General features: G+C 41.5%; 1 protein-coding gene across 1 annotated transcript in view; it reads right to left on the minus strand.

Annotated features, from left to right (window-relative positions):
• Positions 1 to 855: 855 nt before the first annotated feature.
• LOC126263083 (uncharacterized) overlaps positions 856 to 26,141 on the minus strand; it is a 149,836-nt gene continuing 124,550 nt past the window's right edge. The window contains exons 6-9 of the mRNA XM_049960078.1: positions 24,465 to 24,653; positions 19,201 to 19,392; positions 8,791 to 9,104; positions 856 to 2,954 (exon numbers count right to left, since the gene is read on the minus strand). Of these exons, the coding sequence (XP_049816035.1) occupies positions 2,510 to 2,954; positions 8,791 to 9,104; positions 19,201 to 19,392; positions 24,465 to 24,653 (1,140 nt within the window). The 3' untranslated portion in view covers positions 856 to 2,509. The remainder of the gene's footprint in view (positions 2,955 to 8,790; positions 9,105 to 19,200; positions 19,393 to 24,464; positions 24,654 to 26,141) is intronic.

The following is a 26,141-nucleotide window of genomic DNA, read 5'->3' on the forward strand; positions in this document are numbered from 1 at the left end:
TAAATGGTTTTTGAGATTGACTCTTAGTCTAAAGAGGAGATGTTTCAAGAATGTGAAGTTGTCTTTCTCAAATTATTTACTGTAAGAATATAAAATAATTCTGTACTTATTTATTTTGGATTTCCCTGTTATGATTTTGAACACTGAAGGCAACACCATGTTTATGAGTCTCTGATTACTGACCGACTAGTAGTTTTTCGTATGCAGCGGATTTCAGTCTGTGGTACGATTAATAAATGTCTAAGCTTATTCATATTTTAGACTAAAGGCAGCCAAAGAGAATGACGCTTGCTACACTTCTGGTCTGATTTCCCCAGATGCAGTTACATGCACTTACCTCCCTTGGCTTCTCAGTGCCTAACTTGTTTTCATGTATTTTAAGGACATCATATATGAACCATACTACTAAATATTCGTTCTTTCATTTTTGTCCTACTTTTAGATCAAGATCCACCATTAACATGGGATTTGCAACCATTTGTATTGTTAATGTATCGACTTTCATGATCTCTAAAATACTTTTGTTTAATTTTAAATAATTCTTGTTACTTTCACTGAGATACTTTCGTTACAAGTTACACGATTTTGTTAATGTCATTATCTGAATTTCCAACCAGGTTTGATCTGCGACAAAACATAGATTGTTGACTTTAAATATAATCAGATTCTGATTCATCGCTGTAATAATAATAACCTTTCTAAACACTAATTTTTGTTATTTCGATATTCTTCCAATTATACTAACCTGTAGACTGAAGAACATAGTGTACATAGCAAAAAGTTTGAGCCACATGAACCTACATAAAAAAAAGAAAAAAGAAATTGATTGGCGCAGTGACAGAGCTGTAACTTCGGTCTCCATTTGTAGGTAATTTTATTAATCTCCAGGTTCAGTGTGACACAAAGTAGTTTTACATAAGAGCACTGTATCATTTTAGTAACCACGAAATCGATAGTATTTAATGCTGTTTCTGTCTCAGATGCACACCGACTGGATTTTTATTTGTTTTAGTAACAAGAAAAAGGGGAAAAAATCAAGACAGTAACATGTCATCCCTGAGGGATTACACTGACAGAAATGGAAAGTGTTACAACATGTGCAGAGTGTGTGAACACTACTAAGCTGATACTCTGGTATTTCAACCCTGTGGGATATATTGATTAAAAGTTCAGCCTTATGTGAGATTATTCTCAATGCTCTAAAGCAAGTATTCTACAGGCAAGAAGTAGTGGATGTAATGATGGGTACTGAGTGTGTTTAACGTTACTGGAATTTTTCAGGTGGGGCTTGCAACACAGTATATGCAGAGGATGGGCACACACAGCTTATCATGATGTATTGGACACTGAGAAAAGGTAGATTTGTCAGAATGAAGGTCAATCGGGCATCATACCAACAGATCACACACTTAGCTGGGAGTAACGCAATGACTGCAGAATAAGTGAAAATGAGATGAACTTGGGACAATAGTATGTTAAGAAGTGTGGGTATAGTTCCTTATAGGAGAAATACACCATGGGAAGAATATAGGGTTGCTTGACCCTAGAATGTAGGGTTGCTTGACTGGGTTTGAAAAATAAATGACAACATTCGGAAACTCGGAAGAAATTACAAGGAATGTATCACCATGAACTGCCACCAGCAAGTTGCTGGAAACTGGGTTGAGGTCTCAAGTTGCCTTGTGTAGTTTACTGCTAACACCATACCACAAACAACGTAGACTTGTCTGATTGACACCAACGAGTGTGTAAAAGACTTGGTGAAAGCTCTCAGACAGCAGCTATTCTCAAAAACTATAATTCTCCAGCTCTTGGAATTGCGGTGCGGATAGCTACCGAATATGGGAAACAGGGCAGATTTGGTAATCACTGAAGGGAAGCTGAATGCTAATCTGTGGGTAGAAAAAATGGTAAACCCTGTTGTCATACCCTTCATGATCAGGGCTCCAAATGGGATATTCCAATGAGATAATGCAGACTCCAAACTGCATTTCACAGCACAAACACCTTGATAAAACTGTAGATTCTTGACTAGCAGTCCTGTTATCTGATGTGTCACCCACAGAGCATGTCTGGGATGCGATGGAAAGACATGTACTTCTAGACTAGCCTTCAACCAGCAATCTTCATGAACTGACACAGCATGTATTTTAGGCATGGCTAGAAAATCTTCAATGTATCGCTCAGATGTTGCATGCTTCTATACCAAATGAATACAAGCGTTTATTCATGCCTGTAAGGGTCTCATCTCATAAGGAAGTCCACAATGAACATCAGTTCCGAATGGAATGAAATTTTAATACTCGCTGTGTGTGAACATCTCCAAATAGTTTGGTAAATATAGGATCGGCGCTTAATGATGTAGCAATTCCAACTTCTGATAGTGTAACTAAAGTGAGAGTACAAAACAGTTTTTAAATATCAGACTGCAGAATGAAACGCAGCATGTGGACCGATATTTTGTGCACCATTGTCGCTGCGTGTGCATATTTCACGTGCTGAGAGCACACTACTTGCGTGTGTCGCTGCTGCTGGCGCTACGGGCGCTCAGCACGGACACGGAGCTCGGCGACAGCAGTCGGGCTCTCGCCAGCCGCTCCGGCTGCTGCAGCAGGCGCGCCGTGCGCTCCGGGTGTCGCGCGGCCAGTCCGGGCGGCGGTGGCAGCGCTGGCGACAGCCGCAGTTCCACTGGCTCGTGTAGCGCCAGGGCCAGATGCGGTGCGCACTGTCCCACCACTGGGCGCAGTTCGCGGATCCGCCGTTCGTGGAGCGCGCGGCGCGAATGCAGATCGTGCGGCGGCCCGGGAGAATGAGGCAACACCGGAGGCGGCGGCAGCTCGGGCATGCGACCGGAACTGGTGGCAACCTCTGGCGTTTCCGGTCTGTCGTGGTTGCTGGGTGGTGGTGGCGACGGCGACTGTGAAGGAGATCCGCTCTCACTGTCGCCACATACACTGCGCAAAGACCCAAGTTTTATTAATGTAATATACTCCATTTACTGCTGATTTCACAAAACCCACTCTCTTATCTTAGTCGACTACTCGCAAGTGGCGAGGCTACTGCAGCGCCACTGGCGTGTTTTACCTGTACTAAGATTCGTCTCTCACGAGTGATCGTTTTTGTTTATACGGTAGCACTAGAACTGCATGCGTTGTAAGTGTTGTCTGCTGTGCAATTTGGCACCTGAATGGTGAAAGTGAGGTTACGAGGGCTGTTCACCTTACACAAAATGAAACTATATCAACAGAATTAAGCAGTTAGCAATAATAGTAGTGGTTATTTATGATCAAAATAAAAATTCGAAGTGCATGTTTCTCAGAAAGCTCATACAATAAATTCTCCACACTGGAGCGAAAGAACAGAAAAAGTAGCTTCCAAATATTGCAGAACATCAAAGTTTCGTTGCTCAAGAAAATATGTACATAAAAACACACGAAACAAAGTTTGGAATGCATTACCTATGGTCTATTTACTTCATCCTATGTGTCTTATTTTCTTTTCAGGTGTAAAATAACATGGAAAAACAATATTTTTCTTCTTTGATGGAGTCGACTTTGAAACCACTTCAATTAAAAAACTTTTTCATCCATTTACATCCTTCTTTGTGTACAGTGTATACAGCATCATTGTCCAGGTATTGTAAAATCTTTTTGCTTACAGATATTTCGTTACTCTTGTAGGAGACTGCTGGCAGGTAAGAATAAAATTATCGTGCAAGCTTTGAAATGACTAATGCCATTGATACCACTGTTTTTAGGACGAGCAATTTATATTCTAAGCACACTTCCTGCCATCCTGACCATCCAAGCTCACCCCACTTCCCATGTAAGTTATTTGTAGAGCCATTGCATTTCCCACAGAAATGCAGCTCGAGGCTTGCACAGTATAGACTAGAGTGTATAATTGCATCAAACCAGTTATGAGACGGAAGTTGTGATGGGAACAACGAATTAAATCAATCGATACAGCAGATTCTTAAAAAACAATATAGTCATTCACTTGTAGTTTTACAAATCGGCGGAATCACTCTCTTGAGTGAAACCAGTCTGTAGGAGCAACTGAATGAAAACAGTTGATACAGTCCAGTGCATTCAGTTCTGGGTGGAAACATTCGACCTTTTTGTCACTGTTAAGTCATTATTGACAACGGCACTCAGCTACTGCCTGTCATTACTGTCATTGCCATTTTGTCACCTCCTTTTTATTGAGTGTCAAGAAGTGGCTTCTAGTTTAGTTTTTCGTCCATGTTTATTAATAGGCGTTTTCTTAATAGTAAACTCTGTGTCTAGATTAGACAGCTGAAACGCTCGTTGCCATGTGAATTGAAGAAATCATTTAGCTGGACAAAAAGTGATCCTCAAGGTAAATTCAGTGTCATATACAGTACCTGCAAGTGTGATTTATATAAGGAAACTGTGTTCGTTAACCTTACTATCAACGAGGAAACACAAAAATTGCTCTTACATTTTTCTTTTATTAAAAAACCATAACAAATATCTTTCCATGTTCATGGGAAATTTTTATTTGTCTTTCACCTTATAAATTAATATACTGTACTACTGTATGGTTAAAATTTTAAAAATTGAAATTTAAAATACAATTATTATGCTGAAGGGCATATTTCGTTTCTTTTGGTGTACCTGTGACCGTAATCCAATCAGTGTCTAAGTTTCATTTGGCAAACTTGACATCAGTAAATACAGAAATTCACTCAAGTAACTGCTGTTTCTTCAAGTAAATTTATAGCTATTTCTTTATTGCCTTTCTGTACTCTCTCCATTTGTTTATTCATGATCACAAAGACCTCCAGATGTGAAATTTATCGCCATATGTGTAACAGTCATATAGGACCAACCATTTTGTGTGGAGGGGGTAAATGTCATCTGTAAATGACAATATACTCTCCAATTGAAGACTATTTCTTGATAGATTTCAATATTCCATAACCTACACTTGAGCTAGCGTTTTTATTTCTGTTTTTGAAACTTTTAGTCAAGGAGAAAATGTGTTATTCAGTTCTTAGATCAAAGAGTGGATAGAAATTTTGGATGGCCTATATATTAAAGTATGGACTTTATGTTTCTAATTTATATAAACTTTTCATTGTCCAAGTTTTGTCCATTGTTGCTTGTTATTACCATTAACAAATTGAAACAGTATAAAACATATGTATATTTAGACACCCTGTATGTTCCAAAGATTACATTTTTGGTGATAACATCACTGAGCACTTTTAAACTAATCTGACATTGGAAGCACAATCATCTAAAATAAGTACATATTACAAGTCTTCTGTGTAACCTAAAGTGACTTGTTAGTCGAATGGTTAAATAAATCTAAAGGGAATCAATGGATGGTTACAATAATTTTTCACAAAAAAAGGCCCTAGAAGTGACAGTATTTGCTTAAAAAGAGAGTGATAAAGACACAAAAAAATCGTATCTTATGTGCTTTCTTCACGTCACCTCTGCATTTAGCAGAACAGAACTATCGATGAGGGCTGCAAACCAGCAGAGACAGAGCGCCAATAAATTTAAATAAAAAAGTAATTGTTCAGTTTAGAAATGTAAATTTATAATGAAACACCAGGTATTAACCTTTTAAACCATCCAAAAATACATATTTAATGCCACAAGTACGATAAAATTGCTTTTAGGTAAATAAATGTATAGATTTTGAAAACAGTTCATTTTTAAAAATATATTTTACATTTACGTCTCATTCAAATCTAAGGTATGAGGGGTATTCAGTAAATAATGCAACACATTTTTAACTGGATTCCAGTGCATCATGCATATTATTTCCCACTCTTTTGGCAAAACCATATTATTCCCCCCTGTTTTACTGAGGGTATCACAATACACTTCAGAGTTGACCATAGCACCATGAGATAGAACATCCAACATAATAACCCCTTCAGAGTCCCAGAAGACCATAGCCATGACTTTACCAGGAGGTGGGGGTATGGCTTTGAACTTTTTCTTCGGAAGAAAGGTGCTGCGGTGCCACTTTATGGATTGCCATTTTGTTTCCAGTTCCAACGGAAGAACCCACATTTCATCGCCTCTTGCGATGTTCGACAAAAAAAGTCACGATCAGCCTCACTAAGAGCAAGCAGCCCACACAGACGGCCTTTCGTTGTTCTTAATGGTCTTCTGTTAGGCAGAGAGGAACCAAGCGGGCACACACCTTTGAGTACAGTAACTGGTGGACGAGTGTGTCAGCACTAGCAACAGAGATGTCCAGTTGGGCAGCAAGGTATTTGATTGTGACCTGTCGATCATCTCGAATGAGAGCGTTCACACGTTCCAACGTTGCAGGAGTCGCAGCTATGTGCGGCCGGCCGTCACAGTGGAGATCAGATAGGTTTTCGTGACCTTGTTGTGATGATGACAGACGTCTCGTACAACGACTCACCGTGATTTTTTTCACTGCCAGGTCACCGTAGACATTATGCAAGCGCCTATGAATATCTGGAATTCTCTGGTTCTCCGCCAAAAGAAAATCAATAACAGCACTCCGCTTGGAACTTACCTCCGTTAAAGACGCTTGCTGAAGGCTACATATAGCACCGCAACCTGTTATAACTTCATGAAACTATTGGGGCTGAAGTGAGAATATTCCACGATATCCGATCACAGATTTTGGCAACTGAAATTGGCTGATGGAAAGAAACGTATTGCATTACTTATTGAACTTGTTTCGAACATTATTTGTCTCCAAAAAGTTGGCAGCCCCACCTGTGATACATGTATAGCCAGACTAAAAAGCATGTAAATGAAGTCACTCAAATCTGGAGACTGAGTGAAAACATTCACATAACTGCCTTAATTGACAGAAACTTGTGTCAGGCGGTTCTCTCCCAGTAAGTGAAACCACTCAAACCCAGAGAGTGATGAAAACATTTAGCCGGCCGGTGTGGCCGTGCGGTTCTAGGCGCTTCAGTCTGGAACCGCGTGACCGCTGCGGTCGCAGGTTCGAATCCTGCCTCGGGCATGGAAGTGTGTGATGTCCTTAGGTTAGTTAGGTTTAAGTAGTTCTAAGTTCTAGGGGACTGATGACCTCAGATGTTGAGTCCCATAGTGCTCAGAGCCATTTGAACCATTTTTTTGATGAAAACATTTACATAGGCGATGTGGCCACAGAAACTACGAGGGACATTTCATAAATAATGCAAATTAATTCTTTTTACTTACACGTTTAATTTTCAATATCTCTTTACAGTCTACAATATAGTCTCCCTGCTTCTCTATGACTGAATCCCAACTTCTGAGAAGCTCTATTACTCCATCCAGGACACCACTTCGATTCATTTGTCGAATGGCTTGGTTAACGGTGGTAGAATACCGTTCACGCAAAGGTTTTTTTCAACTTCAGGAACAAGTCTTAGTCTGATGGACTCTTGTCCGGGCTGTAGAAAGGATGGAGGCAACACTTCCCATCCGTATTCTCGCAGTTTTTGGGTTATAACATTGCCGATATGCGGGCGAGCATTGTTGTGAAGAATGAGTGGCGCAGGCTCCAGCAACTGAGGTCGGGTTTTGCACATTTTGTTGCGCATGTTTCGCAGGGAGCTACGACAATACACTGCTGAGGCACTTGTTCCACATGGGACTCTACCTGTCATGATGATTTCTTGGTGGTCGTAAGCAAAAAATCATCATTCCCTTGAGCTATGATTGAACGCGACGAAAGTTCTTTGGACGTGAAGAATCTGAAGCTCTCCCTTCATTGGACTTTGATTTCAACTCCGGCTACAAGTCTCTAATCCACATTTCATGAGTAGCGACAGTTCAACACAAGAATCCTTTACCTTCATGGTCGACTCCTTGTTTGAGCGAGATTACAATGTCCAGGCGTTTCTACTTCTCTTCAGCAGTCATTGTGGGATCCATCTCGCAGAAATTTTTCTCTTCTTCAAATCTTATGTCAGAATACGGTATATGGGTCTTGGGGGAATTCTCGTGGCTTCAGAGCGTTCCTCACCAATCTCACTGCAATCTTCTTCAAGAGTGTCTGCCATAGTTTCACACTTCATTCATCTGTTGCCGTTTTTGGCTCTCTGAAAATGTTCAAATGTGTGTGAAATCTTATGGGACTTAACTGCTAAGGTCATCAGTCCCTAAGCTTACACGCTACTTATCCTAAATGATCCTAAGGACAAACACACACACCCATGCCCGATGGAGGACGAACCTCCGCCGGGACCAGCGGCACAGTCCATGACTGCAGCGCCCAAGACCGCTCGGCTAATCCCGCACGGCTTTAGCCTTCTGAGTTTAGGATTACCGTCTATGCTCATACGACCAGAAGGGAAACCATTAACCCAACGTGTAACTGTACTACAGTCTACTGTAAACTGACCACAAAGTTCACTTTAAGGCGCGATGGATTTCTGTCGGGTTTCTGGCCGCGTAAAGTTCGATCTTGATGAACGACCTATGGTATTCACCAGTCACAGTACCCGAGACTCCTGCAGGGTCCATTTCTGCCTCTCGCTAATTTTATGTTAGAGTAAGGAGTGATAAAGCGAAGAAAAAAACACGTGCTTCTTCCTCACGTTCCCAACTACATCTGACGTAATTTTCAGTTGTTGCATCAAACAATCGACAGCAATACCGATCTATGCATTATTTATGAAATGTCACTAGTAGTTTCATTCAACTGAAAAAAAAAAACTACTGAACGTAAAACCCATCGAGTGGCCAATCTGTTATTAAAACCAGCCGGTTGCCAAATCACTAGACAGAAGGCCACAACAACATGATTATGTAGCGGGCAGTCTCTCACCTGGACTGGCTGTAGACTGACGAGTCCGGGGTAATGATGCCGCGCGCTTCGGCCGCCTGCCAGGGTGACGGGACGGCCGGTCGGTGCTCGCGCGAGGGCGGCGGCAGAGGCGGCGGTGTGGCCGGCAGCGGCTGCGCGGGGCGGCGCGGCTGGCGCATGCGCACAGTGGCCACGTGGCAGCCGCCCGCCAGCAGCAGGCAGCGGCCTCCCGCCGCCAGCGACAGCGCGCCGTGCTCCAGCCCCAGCTCTAGGGGTCCGCGCACACTCACTGTCTGCACGCAACACTGGTCCCACACGTCCCACGCCTTCACCACCTGCAGCAGCCCGGCCGGGATCGCCTGCTACAACCTCGACGTAGCTTTGTTCCCGTTACACACAGATGGAGGGAAGTGCCCTACAGCGGATCAGTTGGTCTCTTGCCTCTGTAGAAGGCCACACAAGAGCTAGTCCCTAGGGCGGGCCAGAATCACCAGCCAGTTCTGCTGATATTTTTGACGAATGCAGCCCACCAATTTGAGTCCCGTCCTTTCCCAACAACGTTCTGTCCCCGTCTGTTGTATGTAATCTCTCAGAGTTGTCCGGACGTCGGGTTCCTTCGTTGTTGTTGTTATTGTTGTGGTCTTCAGTCCTGAGACTGGTTTGATGCAGCTCTCCATTGTGCAAGCTTCTTCATCCCCCAGTACCTACTGCAGCCTACATCCTTCTGAGTCTGCTTAGTGTATTCATCTCTTTGTCTCCCTCTACGATTTTTACCCTCCACGCTGTCCTCCAGTACTAAATTGGTGATCCCTTGATGCCTCAGAATATGTCCTACCAACCGATCCCTTCTTCTGGTCAAATTGTGCCACAAAATCCTCTTCTCCCCAATTCTATTCAATACCTCCTCATTAGTTATGTGATCAACCCATCTAATCTTCAGCATTCTTCTGTAGCACCACATTTCGAAAGCTTCTATTCTCTTCTTGTCTAAACTATTTACTGCCCATGTTTCACTTCCGTACATGGCTACACTTCATACAAATACTTTGAGAAACGACTTCCTGACACTTAAATCAATACTCGATGTTAACAAATTTCTCTTCTTAAGAAACGCTTTCCTTGCCATTGCCAGTCTACATTTTATATCCTCACTGCTTCGACCATCATCAGTTATTTTGCTCCCCAAATAGCAAAACTCCTTTACTACTTTAAGTGTCTCTTTTCCTAATCTAATTCCCTCAGCATCACCCAACTTAATTCGACTACATTCCATTATCCTCGTTTTGCTTTTGTTGATGTTCATCTTATACCCTCCTTTCAAGACACTGTCCATTCCGTTCAACTGCTCTTCCAAGTCCTTTGCTGTCTCTGACAGAATTACAATGTCATCGGCGAACCTCAAAGTTTTTATTTCTTCTCCATGGATTTTAATACCTACTCCAAACTTTTCTTTTGTTTCCTTTATTGCTTCCTCAATATACAGATTTACTAACATCGGGGATAGGCTACAACCCTGTCTCACTCCCTTCCCAACCACTGCTTCCCTTTCATACCCCTCGACTCTTATAACTGCCATCTGCTTTCTGTACAAATTGTAAATAGCCTTTCGCTCTCTGTATTTCATGCCTACCACCTTCAGAATTTGAAAGAGAGTATTCCAGTTAACGTTGTCAAAAGCTTTCTGTAAGTCTACAAATGCTAGAAACGTAGGTTTGCCTTTCCTTAATCTTCCTTCTAAGATAAGTCGTAGGGTCAGTATTGCCTCACGTGTTCCAACATTTCTACGGAATCCAAACTGATCTTCCCCGAGGTCGGCTTCTACCAGTTTTTCCATTCGTCTCTAAAGAATTCGCGTTAATATTTTGCAGCTGTGACTCATTAAACTGATAGTTCGGTAATTTTCACATCTGTCAACACCTGCTTTCTTTGCGGTTGGAATTATTATATTCTTCTTGAAATCTGAGGGAATTTCCCCTGTCTCATACATTTTGCTCACCAGATGGTGCAGTTTTGTCAGAACTGGCTCTCCCAAGGCCGTCAGTAGTTCCAATGGAATGTTGTCTACTCCCGGGGCCTTGTTTCGACTTAGGTCTTTCAGTGTTCTGTCAAACTCTTCAAGCAGTGTCATATCTCCCATTTCATCTTCATCTACCTCCTCTTCCATTTCCATAATATTGTCCTCAAGAACATCGCCGCTGTACAGACCCTCTATATACTCCTTCCACCTTTCTGCTTTCTCTTCTTTGCTTAGAACTGGGTTTCCATCTGAGCTCTTGATATTCATGCAAGTGGTTCTCTTTTCTCCAAAGGTCTTTTTAACTTTCCTGCAGGCAGTATCTATCTTACCCCTCGTGAGATAAGCCTCTAAATCCTTACATTTGTCCTCTAGCCATCCCTGTTTAGCTATATTGCACTTCCTGTCAATATCATTTTTGAGACGTTTGTATTCCTTTTTGCCTGCTTCACTTGCTGCATTTTTGTATTTTCTCCTTTCATCAATTAAATTCAGTATCTCTTCTGTCACCCAAGGATTTCTACTTGCCCTTGTCTTTTTACCTACTTGATTCTCTGCGGCCTTCACTGTTTCATTCCTCAAAGCTACCCATTCTTCTTCTACTGTATTTCTTTCCTCCATTCCTGTCAATTGTTCCCTTATGCTCTCCCTGAAACTCTGTACAACCTCTGGTTCTTTCAGTTTATCCAGGTCCCATCTCCTTAAATTCCCACCTTTTTTCAGTTTCTTCAGTTTTAATCCACAGTTCATAACCAATAGATTGTGGTTAGAGTCCACATCTGCCCCTGCAAATGTCTTACAGTTTAAAATCTGGTTCCTAAATCTCTGTCTTACCATTATATAATCTATACCTTCTGGTAACTACTGGCTTCTTCCATGTATACAACCTTCTTTCATGATTCTTGAACCAAGTGTTAGCTATGATTAAGTTATGCTCTGTGCAAAATTCTACCAGGCGGCTTCCTCTTGCATTTCTTAGCCCCAATCCATATTCACCTACTACATTTCCTTCTCTTCCTTTTCCTACTGTCGAATTCCAGTCACCCATGACTATTAAATTTTCGTCTCCCTTCACTACCTGAATAATTTCTTTTATCTCATCATACATTTCATCAATTTCTTCATCATCTGCAGAGCTAGTCGGCATATAAACTTGTACTACTGTAGTAGGCGTGGGCTTTGTGTCTGTCTTGGCCACAATAATGCGTTCACTATGCTGTTTGTAGTAGCTTACCCGCACTCCTATTTTTTATTCATTATTAAACCTACTCCTGCATTACCCCTATTTGATTTTGTATCTATAATCCTGTATTCACCTGTCCAAAAGTCTTGTTCCTCCTGCCACCGAACTTCTCTACTTCCCACTATATCTAACTTTAACCTATCCGTGTCCCTTTTTAAATTTTCTAACCTACATGCCCGATTAAGGGATCTGACATTCCACGCTCCGACCCGTAGAACGCCACTTTTCTTTCTCCTGATAACGACGTCCTCTTGAGTCGTCCCCGCCCGGAGATCCGAATGGGGGACTATTTTACCTCCGGAATATTTTACCCAAGAGGACGCCATCATCATTTGATCATACAAGAAAGCTTCATGCCCTTGGGAAAAATTACGGCTGTAGTTTCCCCTTGCTTTCAGCCGTTCGCAGTACCAGCACAGCAAGGCCGTTTTGGTTAATGTTACAAGGCCAGGTCAGTCAATCATCCAGACTGTTGCCCCTGCAACTGCTGAAAAGGCTGCTACCCCTCTTCAGGAACCACACGTTTGTCAGGCCTCTCAACAGATACCCCTCCGTTGTGGTTGCACCTACGGTACGGCTATCTGTATTGTTGAGGCACGCAAGCCTCCCAACCAACGTTTAGGTCCATGGTTCATGGTGGGGGGCGGGGGGGGGGGGGGTGTTCCTTCGTGTGTGGTCTAAATTGGTGGTTGTTCGTGATTTATCCGCGGACCCAGCTCTGCGATGCATGCTCGATGAACCAGAGGTCACAGGTAACGAATTTCAGGAGTTCCGAACATGTATCGACGGAAATCACTATGTTTCCGTGGGGCTCCCAAAACTGAATTTCGTAAACAGATTTCGCAATACTGTTTGCGGTTGATCATGTAAACTCTCCAAAATCGATTCTGGAAATCCATTTCTAGCTGCCAGTTTTCCACCCCCACAATCGATTTTGCTCCTATGTAAACATACAACCGTTTTTGAAACGCGCGTGGATTGTCAGGTTACGTCTTGATTTCGAAATATTGGACTAATATGGACGCAGTCTCTTATCGTTACAGCTGGTTTGTGGCCTAGCGGTTCTAGGTGCCTCAGTCCGGAACCGCACTGCTGCTACGGTCGCAGGTTCGAATCCTGCCTCGGGCATGGATGTGTGTGATGACCTTATGTTAGTTAGGTTTAAGTAGTTCAAAGCCTAGGGAACTGATGACCTCAGATGTTAAGTCCCATAGTGCTTAGAGCCATTTGAACCTTCTTATTGTTGTAGTGAAGGAAAAGCAGAAATATAAGATTGAGCATGAAACAGTTTACCTCTAATATTGAAGTGAAGAGAAATAGTGATGTGCTGACTAAATCAGAAACTGGAACGGCTGTTTTCCAGACGCCATATTTAACTGAGCTAGCAAACCCGCTTCAGACCTTAAAATGTAAACACGACAGCAAAAATCCGAAATTCGCTTTTCGTCTTTCGGAAGATGTGTCGCGCGTAAGCTTAGTGATACGTTGTACAGTACGGCTTGTTTAAGACATTATTTAATTGTTGTACATTTTCGAATTTTGAAAATCGTTTATATGGTCAAGAAGGAATTATTATGGGTGTTAGTAGTAAGAAAATTGTGGCAGTTACCGGTAATTTGTGCAATATTTACTCATATATTTCTCGAAAGAAAAATCGCACAAAATTTATTAAAAGTGGATTGCCGAAAGGCAACATTCCAGACATATAAATCTGGCTCATTACTGCTGTGAGAACCCTGGAAATTTGTAATTCTCTTGAGGGTAGTGGGGAACGTTAATCAAAAAAGGTCAAAAAGTAAAAAATGAGTAAAGACAAATGCAGTTCAGGAAAAGAAGACGGACTGGAAGAAGGGAAGTGAACAGTTAAATGTTAAAAAAAGAACAAAGACGTATGAGGTTGTGCAACATAAATTACAGTACATTCGCCGGCCGCGGTGGCCGAGCGGTTCTAGGCGCTTCAGTCCGGAACCGCGCGACTGCTACGGTCGCAGGTTCGAATCCTGCCTCGGGCATTGATGTGTGTGATGTCCTTAGGTTAGTTAGGTTTAAGTAGTTCTAGGTTCTAGGGGACTGATGACCTCAGATGTTAAGTCCCATAGTGCTCAGAGCCATTTTTTACAGTACATTCAAGGAAGCAACAACAACAAAAAGAGGAAGATCTACAATTCTAGGTAAAGATGTTGAACAAAAGCCGGTTTAGTACTGTCTTATTATGAAAGCTTCGTTCCTTGGGCTTACTAGTAATGACTTCTGAAGAACGGCCGTACAATTGGCAGATAGAAGTAGCACTGAACAGCATTTCAAAGATAAAATTGGTAGGAAAAGTGGGTTTTATTCTTTTTCTTAAATGTTACAAACTGAACTGTCAGAAAGAAAGCTGGTCTTTCGGGTCAGCGAAGAAACTGCAGAGAATTCCTATAATCGTCTGGAAGATGTTGTATTATGCTTACTTTGAAATTATGGTACGTTTTCTCTAGTGTAATAGCTTTCGCTTACTGTTCAAATGGCTCTGAGCACTATGGGACTTAACATCTTAGGTCATCAGTCCCCTAGAACTTAGAACTACTTAAACCTAACTAACCTAAGGACTTCACACACATCCATGACCGAGGCAGGATTCGAACCTTCTCCTAGAACTGCTCGACCACACCGGCCGGCTGATGAAATTAATACAACCCTCCTACGTGGTTCTGTTCCTCCTCCTTTCGAGTAGAAAGTTGCGCTTTCAGTTTCTTACGAAGTTTTACTGTCGCAAGCGTCTACGTATTTGCTCCGTATTTTTCTGGTTTACTTAGAGTTTAGTGTTTGAAGGTTCATTAACAATCCTTGCTTGCTCAGCATGTGTTAGTGAATAACTCGTGAACTGAGCTACAACACAGTTGCAGTCGAGCAAGCCAACGAACTCTTTGGCAGCAGCTATTCATGTCACCATTAACGCTAAACTAGACAAATCATGTATTAGTACGCGTATTTAAATCCATGACAATATACCCCATTAGTCCGAAAAGTTTCGAGACTGGCTTAATAAGAAATAGGGAAATGTTAAGACAGTGCTATTGCTTCAGAAGTGCTACATAATTCCCCCCCCCCCCCCCCCTACTGGTGTACAACCTATAACACGTCCATACTACAACGTAAAACTGTCAGGAAAGTTCTGCTTTAAAGTGGTATTTAGCTCGCGCGTTACAGTGGCTCGAATGCTGTTTATGTCGTGAAAGCGTTGACGCTTTATGAGAATTTATGCACTTTGTCGTTTTGTGATATGTTCGTATCGGCAACATCATGTCTCATCAGCGATGATAATTTTTTCCAGAAAAGAATTGCCCGCGATTTTCATTTCAATCAAGTCGCGGCAAGCGCTCACTCGTTGTTTTTGTTCGGAAGTCAATATTTGCGGGACAAACTTTGCATAAACTTTACTCTTCTTCAAAACATTCTGCAAAATGTCTTGAGCGCTTGATTTAGAGATGTTGGTCCATTACGATTTGTGACACAAAAATGTTAACACGCTACGGTCGCATGTCCACTTAACACTGCTGGCACACAATTGTCTCGTAGAATGCACCTCTTTTGCTTACAGTTGCTAGTTCAGGGTGCCACCGTAATTACAGCGCTGACAATCCTTATGCACCGGTAACAAAATCAGTCTCGCAACTGTTTGGAGAGATGGTGTACAAGTGTAAGATGGCAGCAAATCCCACAAAAGAAACTTATGTCAGACGATAAAATAAAAAAGATTTCTGTTTTGTTCATATCGACGCAAACGTTAAGCATGTATCAATTACAATTCGGAATGAAATTATTTAAACAAACAGGAATTTTTTTATTCAAAACAGCTCTTGCAATGATATGCCAAATGAGTGAATTTCGCAAACATGCTATTTTACTGGTGACAAAAGTCTTGGGATAACGATATGCACTTCTACATATGGCGGTAATAAAAGGGCAGTGCATTCGCGGAGCTGTCATTCGTACTCAGGTGATTCATGGGAAAAGATTTCCGACGTGACTATGGCCGCACGACGGGAATTAACAGACTTCGAACGCGGAGTGGTAGTTGGACATGGCACATTCCAATTTGGAAATCGTTAGGAAATGCAATATTCCGAGATCCACAGTGCCAAGAGTGTGCCGTGAATACCAAACTTCAGGCATCTCCTCTCTCTGCGGATAACGCAAAGGCCGAAGGGCTTCACTTAACGACCGAGAGCAGCGGCGTTTGTGTAATTTCGTCAGTGCTAACAGACAAGCAACACTGCGTGAAATAACCCCAGAAATCGATGTGGGATCTACAACGTACGTATCCGTTGAGACAGAGTGGTGAAATATTTCCTTACTGGCCTATGTCATCAGACGACCGACAGGAGTGTCTCTATTGACAGCATGACATCTCCTGCAGTCCTCTCCTGGGCTCGCAATCATATCGGTTGCACCCTAGACGACTGGAAAACGGGGGCCTGGTCAGTTGAGTTCTGATCTCAGTTGCGTTCGAGTCTGGCACAGACACCACGAAGCCATGTACTCAAGTTGTCAAGAAGGCAATGTGCAAGCTAGTGATGGCTCCATAATGATGTGGGTTGTGTTTACATGATTTTTTTTTTTTTTGCACTGGATGAGGAACTGCGACTCTCATTTAAATTGGCGATCTATTTGGTAATAAATATACAACTAGTGGCTTTCTTTAGTTTTTTGATACGATTTATTCAGCCATTAACATGTTCGCGAACCACTGCAGGTTCATCAGATGGAGGTACTACAAGAACACTATGCTGTGGACCAGGTGTAGCTAGGTGCTGTGTCCATGCTGCTGGTGGAAATAACGGAAATTTAGTAATCAGTGGCGAAACGTTCATGAAACCGCAAGTTTGTTATGTTTTAGATACTTGCAGTGCACTGCGTTATGGTATCCATATCAAATCTGTTATAGTGTACACTGTTAAGTTATGTACACAAATATGCACAGTGTTCAGCTGCAGTTCGTTTCACTCTGATTCACAGAAAATAAACTCTGGATGTTAATACAAAGAATACAGGTATGATAGATATTGCACTTTACTACACCATGGTCTCTGGCATGAGGTACTTTATATTACAGTGCAAATATTACTAGTAAAGGTACTGTGTTTAAGTAAATTTTGCTAGCTGCAGCAGTGTTTTAATGTTGGCAATATAAATATAATACGGATTAAAAATTATACAAAAGGCAAACGAATTGAATGGAATATTTACTATATAATTAAAATTTTTTTTATAACTTACAGAATTCCTTAATTGTTACATGGCAAGGAGAACAAAATTTATACAGGAAGATGTGAATGTGTTATTATTGTCATTTTTGTTGTTTTGGTGCCAGGATATCTTGGAAATTCTGGAAGATAAAGTTCTGTGTTGATTCAATTTCTTAATTAAGAATTTTTCACGTAATTTTAGCTTGTGAACGTAAATTTCTAATTGTTGAAAAAGGTCCATCTGTATTCGTTTCTCAGCAATGTGTACCACAGAAAGATTGACACTGACTACACCAACAGAATGTTCATGATGAGCAATATGTAATGCAAAACTGGAATTATTTAAGTTTGCGAGTCGAAGTCGGCCACATGTTGGTTAAAATGGCTCTGAGCACTATGGGACTTAACATCTGTGGTCATCAGTCCCCTAGAACTTAGAACTACTTAAACCTAACTAACCTAAGGACATCACACACACCCATGCCCGACTGCGCGCCTAGAACCGCTATACCACCGCGGCCGGCGCCACATGTTCGTTGTAAAATTTCTCCCTATTTGACCTATGTACAAGCAAGAACAGGAGCTTGTGAGTTTTTATATGCCAGTATTTTTATGAGAATTTCAGTGTATTTATTATAGTGACCAATTTGTTTTGCAATTTATTGTCAGTGTGGGAGGATACTTTTATGTTGCGTAGTCTGAAAATACTTGCAAGTTTATATAACACTTTGCCAAGGAAAGGAAGACAGACAAATTTTGGCATTTCTTTCTTAGCTTGTAATGGTGATGGTGGTTGCTTAAGTTTACTATGGATTTTTTGAACTAGGGTTTTTATCAAATACGTGTTGTAAGCATTATTTTGGGCTATAGATTTAAGTATAATTATTTCTTTACATGCATCTTCTTCTCTGATAGGAGTGCGGAGGATACTGTTTACAGACGACCTGAAGAAAGAAATTTTATCTTGGTTTGGGTGACACGAGGTATTGTTAATGGCCATTATTGGTAGTGGGTTTTCTGTATATTTGGAAGGTACGCTAGTTACTGTGAGTGGAGATAGTCATGTCAAGGAAATTAATTCCTTCAGTGGTCTCATATTCAACTGTGAACTTGATATTTGGGTTTATATTATTCATTTCATCTGCTAGCTTATTCAGCTGTTTTTTGGACTATTGAAAAGTATTATTGTGTCATCCTTATATCTTTTATAATACATAATTTTGTCGGTAAATTGTGTGTTAAGAAGAATTCTTATTCCAGGTTGTGAATAAATATATCAGTAAGCAATCCTGCAAGGCTGCTACCCTTCGCCAGACCACTGTTTTGCATGTAAAATTTGCCATTGAATGAAACATACTTATGTGGGAGGATTAAATCAAGCAGCACATGAGTTCATTAATTTCCGTATTGCTGAGCTTTTTGTATTTGATTAGATTCTTTTGTATTATTGTGAGAATGTCTTTCCAGGGGATATTGGTGTAGAGGTTTACTACGTCAAAAGAGGCAAATGTTGCTGTGTGTGCACTATTAGATCCTTAATGTTACCGATGAACTCAAAACTGTTGTTAATTAAAAAGTTGTTTTCAAAGGTGTAATTTTTCTTCAGTATATCATAAAGTTTTCTGGCAATTTTGTATCCTCGGTTGTTTATTGCATTTACAATTGGATATATGGGACAACCACTTTTGTGAATCTTAGGCTGGTATGTTAACCTAGGGCCTGTGGATTCATTACAACACAACACTTACCTTCATTATTGGTCAGTAGAAAATTGCAGTGCAGACTACTTAAAAACTGCATGAATTTTGTCATCTCAGATAGTAATAGAATAATGCTTCCCAGTCATATAGTCATGAACAGAAGAGCAGGGTTAATGCCTGTTGAGATGACTGTATTCTCCTTTGGCACCAAAAGAAATATACTTCAGCTGCAGCCTTCGCACTCACCCCGTCAGTGGAACAACTGAAGACGACGTCCATGTCTGGCATGACGAGCACGTCTACGACGGCAGCCGCGTGGCCGAAGAGCGAAGCGGTAGGCTGGTTGGTGACCACGGGGTTCCAGAGTCGCACCACACAGTCGCTGCTGCCCGTGGCCAAAAGCTTCAGGCGGCGCTCCAAGTGGAAGCAGCGCACGCCCTGGGAATTAGGAGTACAAAAACTGGACACTGGCATATACAAACTCACATGCTCCTGTTCTTCCTTCCACATAGGTGGAACAGGGAGAAATTTTTCAACCCTCTACAAAGAACATATGGACACCTATCAAATCAAAAACTTAAATATTTAAGTCCAGCATTGCATCATGTATTGCTCATTACAAACACTGTTGGTGACATCAGTGAAAATCCTCAAATGGTTCAAATGGCTGTGAGCACTACCGGACTTAACATCTGAGGTCATCAGTCCCCTAGAACTTAGAACTACTTAAACCTAACTAACCTAAGGACATCACACACATCCATGCCCGAGGCAGGATTCGAACCTGCGACCGTAGCGGTCGCGCGGCTCCAGACTGTAGCGCCTAGAACCGCTCGGCCACCCCGGCCGGCAGTGACAATCTTTCTGTGCTACAAATTGCTGAGAAACGAATACCGGTGAATCGCCTTCAGCAATTAGAGATTTACAGTCGCAAATTACAGTCACCTCCAAAAATCCTTAATTAACAAACTGAATCAACATAGAATTTACGGCACTCTTAGGCGCCGTATTATAAAGGAGAGAATTGTGAAGAATCAGTTCCACGCTCCTGAAAGAGAGGGAGAGTAAATAACTCACAAATAATTTATTCAAGCGTCGGAAGGCGCGGGGGGGGGGGGGGAGGGGGGGGGAGTTGTGTTAAGGCAAGATTGACAAACAACAGTTGCGACGGTTATTTCAACAATTTTGCACACTGTAAGACAGAATCGTATAAAATAATTTATTTTGCAATATACCTATACAGACCTTTAATACGAGGGTTGCCAGAAAGTAATGCGCCGTACTTTTTTTCTCAGCCAGAAACAATACTACGAATGCGAAACGTTACGTATGTATAATCTGAAATCTCCTGAGTGAGCGCGTCAAGTTTCCGTCACTTCCGACTGATAGTGCTGTTGCAGGACAGTTTCAAAACGACGTCTGTAGGTGTTGTACGTTACAAGCAACGTGCCGTCATTGAATTTCTCACTGCAGAGAAAGAAACTGTGGGGAATATTCACAAACGCTTGTGCAAAATCTATGGAGCATCTGCTGTCGACAGAAGTACAGTTAGTTGCTGAGCACTGAGGGTGAGATCATCAGAAGGCGGTTCGGCTGAGCTCCACGAATTGCAGCGGTCGCGGAGACCATCCACGGTTGTCACACCTGACCTAGCCCCCTCGGACTTCCACTTGCTTGGGCCATTAAAGGGTGCCGTTCATGGAAGACATTTTGTGGGCAATGAGGAAGTGATTCACACAGTGAAGCACTGGCTCCACCACCAGGACAAGGGTTGGTATCGATAGGGCATACGCCCTCTTGTTTTGCGCTGGAGGAGTCCATAGAACGGGATGGAGATTACGTGGAAAAATAGGGTATGCAGATGAAACGCCATTCTTTCGCGTGTGTAATTCTCAATATATTCAATAGAGTACTGTTGAAGAAAAAAATGCGGTGCATTACTTTCTGGGCAACCCTTGGATAATCTCCATTTTTGCTTATGACACTCTCCCAACGTTTCGGAAACTTACATTCCTAATAGGGCACCTTCGTTGTTGAGCTGTCTGATTTGAGTTGTCTCACTGGAAGCTTCATCAGTTGTGGTAATTGACTTTTGACGAACTTAGGCTGTGTAATGGGACCATCACGCACTTATTGTAGTATAAGCACTAGTAAGTCATCGAATTATTTACTGTGTGACAGCATCTTTCCGGCGACCTCTTATTCAGTATTTGTATAGCTATAAATGTAATAGCTGTAGCTTAATAGCTGCAGCTTTTTCACTATAAACTTTACCCGTTTTTTGCAAATCACACAGATGCATTACAAAATTACCGCTGACACGGAAAAAGAGTGATGTGTTCCATCAGAATAAAGCAGCATCTCATCGTCCCAGGAATTTTCACACTTAATTCGATGATCATCATTCAGTGCCGGCCGCTGTGGCCGAGCGGTTCTAGGCGCTTCAGTCTGGAGCCGCGCGACCGCTACTGTCGCAGGTTCGAATCCTGCCTCGGGCATGGATGTGTGTGATGTCCTTAGGTTAGTTTGGTTTAAGTAGTTCTAAGTTCTAGGGGACTGATGATTTCAGAAGTTAAGTCCCATAGTGCTCAGAGCCATTTGAACCATCATCATTGAGTAATCGTCTGTCTTCACTTAATGCACACTTGCCAAATAACTACGACATGTTCTTGGTGACTGTATTCATGTTGAACGTACTCCATTACGAAGAGTATGCTGCCGTGATTGCCAACAACGCAGCGTGGCCAAACATTATATAGAGCTCTTCTCCACACTTTCCGTTCCGATGTTGCTGCCTGCTGCGGTACTTCTCCTTGGAGGTGCAACGTTACACAGTATTCAGTATTTATTTTAGCTACGACAGAGGTCACGATGATCCACAACACCCAAAATCTGCGATCAGCCTTAAACGATTTACTTCTAGTATGCCATCAACAATTTCTGAGTCTAACTGATGAATGAATAGCATGAATGTCAAGTATTTGCAGCGTATTACAGTATTTCTTGATTAAAGATAACATCGGAGTACATGTGTTTTCTAGTATCTTTGCGTGAAGTGATAATGTTGATATCAACACTAAAATATGGTTATATTTTTCGAATGAAACCATTCAGTCGTCTCAGTTGATTGATATATAAGTTCTTCATAGCAGTTTATTATTGTGGGTGGATAAGAAGGTACTTTTACTTATCTTCGCAAACATGAAAATCGAGATCGTAAACTCATAGTAAAGTGCTTCAGAAGACAGCATCTTCGCTTTTCTTCGCATAATTGTCATATACATTGGTCACATTGCTGAATGAGAAGATGAAGGAAGCTATAGGCGTAGCGGAGGATGTCATGGTGGACTAGTAAAAGATCTCATCGGAATTCTGTAAGACGAAAACTGGTAGAGGAAGTTCAGGAGCTTCGAATACGGAAATAATAAATTTTCTAGGAAAAATTACATAGCCCAGAAGAATGATAGTGTTTGGATGAGCGATTTACATGCGAGCGAGCCAATACTGCCATTTATAGAATAATACTGTGTGGAACATAAAATAGAAAATCGTCAACAGAAGCACGGGGATCTATAGCTGAAAAGAGTACGGGAAGCCAAGCCATGCCCAAGTCTTCCATTTCTAGACAGAGAGAGAGAAGAGAGAGAGAGAAACGGCAGTCTTGGAGTTGCTGAGCTGCTTCGAGGTTAAAGGACTGATGTGCAGGTGTTGGTCGTTAGTAGAATATTTACAAAAGAAACCATGGAGAGGCACATAACCAAGTATTAACGCAGAAATCAGAAAGGTCATTGCACGAGTGCTCTCCAAAACTGCGGCACATCGACTACTGATTAATTAGTTGCTGATGTAGCGTTAAAGAGTGCACTGCCTAGCACAATTTACATATTGACGATGTATGTTAAGATGCGACAACAGTGACTAATCCAAGCTTTTACTATCCGACGTCAGTGATGTTGTTATATTCGACTCATACGATGCTGTGAATGTTTTTAAGAGCCTGATGATAGTAAGTTCACCGAAATTGTTTGTTTGAATAAAAATTTCGTCAGTAGCTGAAGGCGGTAAGCATGACATTTTTCAGATGGCTTTCTACTCTTATCATGTACGGATAACATTGTTATGTACTACGCAACTTGCGCAAGAGCATTTCCAATTTGAGAAACTCTGCGAATGGTCTTGTACATCAGTCAAATACAGAGCAGATCTATGTTCACCGTTTGACGAATAACATCTGGTAATACATTGATGCACTCTCCGCCGCTGCCTTAGCTTTTGTGTGATGATGGTCTACTGGCCGGAACTGGTTACAACATTAACGCTAAATAAACGCGACATAGGTATTACGTGTAAAATTTTTTCTCTGCCGTGGTAGCATACCATAGACTTCGTATACGTTTAAGAAAGCAAGGATGGCGTATTATAAACTTTAAGTGTGAGGAGTATATAAAATAATTGTATTGCCAACAGTGGAAATTTATTTAACGATTTTATTTCTTACTGTTATAAATTTCCTTTACTTCACGTCTATGGCCACAAATTTTTATGTCATCAGACTACCGGTTTCATTCTATAATGACCATCTTCAGACCTGTTTTATAAAAACATGTCCAAATTGTCATGTTACATTGGCGATGCGGTGAGAGGGAGAGAGAGAGAGAGAGAGAGAGAGAGAGAGAGAGAGAGAGAGAGAGCACAGTTAAGCTAAAAAAAAAAAAAACTAGATATAATGCGAACCTACACCTTTCGACTACAGAAACCATGACGTTATCCATTGCGTAAGCACTTAGTTATGTGAGACTTGTCTCTTGCTTTGATTAACACAGAAGCTCTTGAACACTTAAATTGTTGAGGCATTATTAACTGACATTTAATGATAGTGGTGGCGGTTTGTGATAAATTTTCAATACTGCAGATCATAATAAAAACGTGTTTCATGCTTAATTTGTAAATTATTGACGATAACAAATCACTCCTGAGAGAGCACTCTCATACGAACGCAGAAACCGTCGGTAAATCGCTATGTGAATTTTATTTATAGCAATAATTATAATAAATTATTCCAAGAACGACGTGTTTTTATAAATCCCCGATACGCGTTCATGAAGTCTTCTAAGAAGCCCGTATCGAACGCTAACGAAAGTCGATAACAGTTCCTCTGGTCGTCGATACTTTGCGTGACTTCAAAACGACGTCACATTTGCAGGAAGTGTCGTGAAATGAGTATTATCCGGTTATTGGTTTTGTGAGTGAGGACAGTCAGTTGTTTATTTAGAAACTTTCACATGACATGACAGTTTCAGTCACAGTAAACCCTAACCTAAATGGTTCACATTTAAAGATGTGACTTGATCTAGTTGAACTTCCCACCATCTGATAGTGACATACCCCTCGGTTCTGTCACTTTCCGACTATGTCTGGAATGGAATGGCCTTAAGGCTCAGCTTACCATATGCGCACGCTCGCGCGTGTGTGCGTGTTTTTGTGCGAGCGTGCGTGTGGTTGCAGCTCACCCTGGCGAGCCGGAAGATGTAGGGTGCGCGGCGCGCGGGGGCGTGCCTGATGACGACGGTGGCGGCGGGGTCGTGGCTGCAGGAGACCAGGGTGTCGTTGTCCGGGCAGTAGGCCAGCTGCCGCACCGCGCCGGCGTGCACGCCCTCGTCCACCCGCACCGACACCCACTCCGTCTGCTGCTCCAGCTCCTGACACAGCGCAGACACGCAGGCGTCTTGTAATGGTACGTGAATTACGTAACCATTACGGCACCTCACCTCAGCCTCTCGATACCGGCAATATTCTACTGTGTTTCTGTAACGTAGTTAACACATTTCTGAGACAGCACTCAGATTTGATTTCATCAATGTAGAGGTACTTCGAGACATCGATATGTGTATATTGCAATGATATTATTCTTATGTGTATTCTTTCTTTTGTCACTATGATCATTGACGTACTTGTAACTCTGATTTTTGGGCACGTAAGCGGTTATTAGAGAGTCAAGCTTTGCTCGTCATTTTAAAAAGACGCAAACTGTAATCAGTTTATGAAATGTGAACTTTAACAGTGAGGAAGATATTTTCAAGTATGTTTTATATTGTGAAGTGATGTTTTGTAACGAGTTACGTGATATTGCAACAAAAGTAATAAAAAAGAAGTGTATCTTAAATTCGGAGTGCTGATTACTTTTTTACATCACCATTGCCCTAACTTGCAGAAGTTTAATGTTCAAGAATGGTTTATGAAACACATCTATAAAACTTTTGAATATCGCAGAATAACACCTACGCCTCTTTGCATCCGAGCTTGGAATCATCACTACCTACATTTTCGACGATTAAGCCATGAGTTCACAACGAGACCAGCGTGGGAAACACGAAAAGATGAGTGCCTAGTTTATCCATTATTTCAAGAAATGACTTTATTAACTGTGCTCTAATGACAACTGCCACATAATATAACTTTGTTGTCGCACGAAAATGCAATATTTAGCAGCGTGAGCAACACTACAATCATAATTAATTTTAGACCTTTCTTGTGGTAGGGTTTTTAGAGTATCTACATCTACTGGCGTAATCACCGAGTTTTAATTATATCTCGACAAAGCACAAGCTGTGACCGTAGAGTCTGTGATGGTGTTTTCTCCTCCCGTTAAGGGTGCTTCACTGTTTCTTGTCAGGCAATGTACTAGGTATTCTTCTCAGCACAGAAGACATTACAGTTGAAGACAGTATATTTATTTTCCTCTTGTTTTTCCCAGTAAATAAAATTCAGAGTCGCTGGAAAAATTTGAGGACATGTTTTAAAGAAGAATTCAGTACCCTGAGAGACTTAAAATCTCGACGAGTTTCAAAGAAACGACATAAATACGAATACTTCGATCAGCTGCTGTCCCGTTTGCTCTCATTGAACGAAAGGCAAACTAGCAGCAATGTTCCAGAAGACCCTCCAAAATGTCTGTGAAATCATCAATAAGCAGTACTATTTCTTCAGAGGAACCTTCTTGTTCATTAAATCTTGATGCAGATGCAGGAATCACAGACACTGTCAGCCCAAGTACTAGTGGACAGCCATCAGTGCATAGAAAAAAAAAAGACAAGAAGCTGTTAAGGACAACGTCTTTTGAGATATTAGAAACAATGGGCAAATAAGTTGTTGATGAGGACACACATTTTATGCTGTCTTTTGTGCCT

Source organism: Schistocerca nitens, chromosome 6 (genome assembly GCF_023898315.1).
Source record: "Schistocerca nitens isolate TAMUIC-IGC-003100 chromosome 6, iqSchNite1.1, whole genome shotgun sequence".
In the NCBI taxonomy this organism is placed as follows: Eukaryota; Metazoa; Arthropoda; class Insecta; order Orthoptera; family Acrididae; genus Schistocerca; species Schistocerca nitens.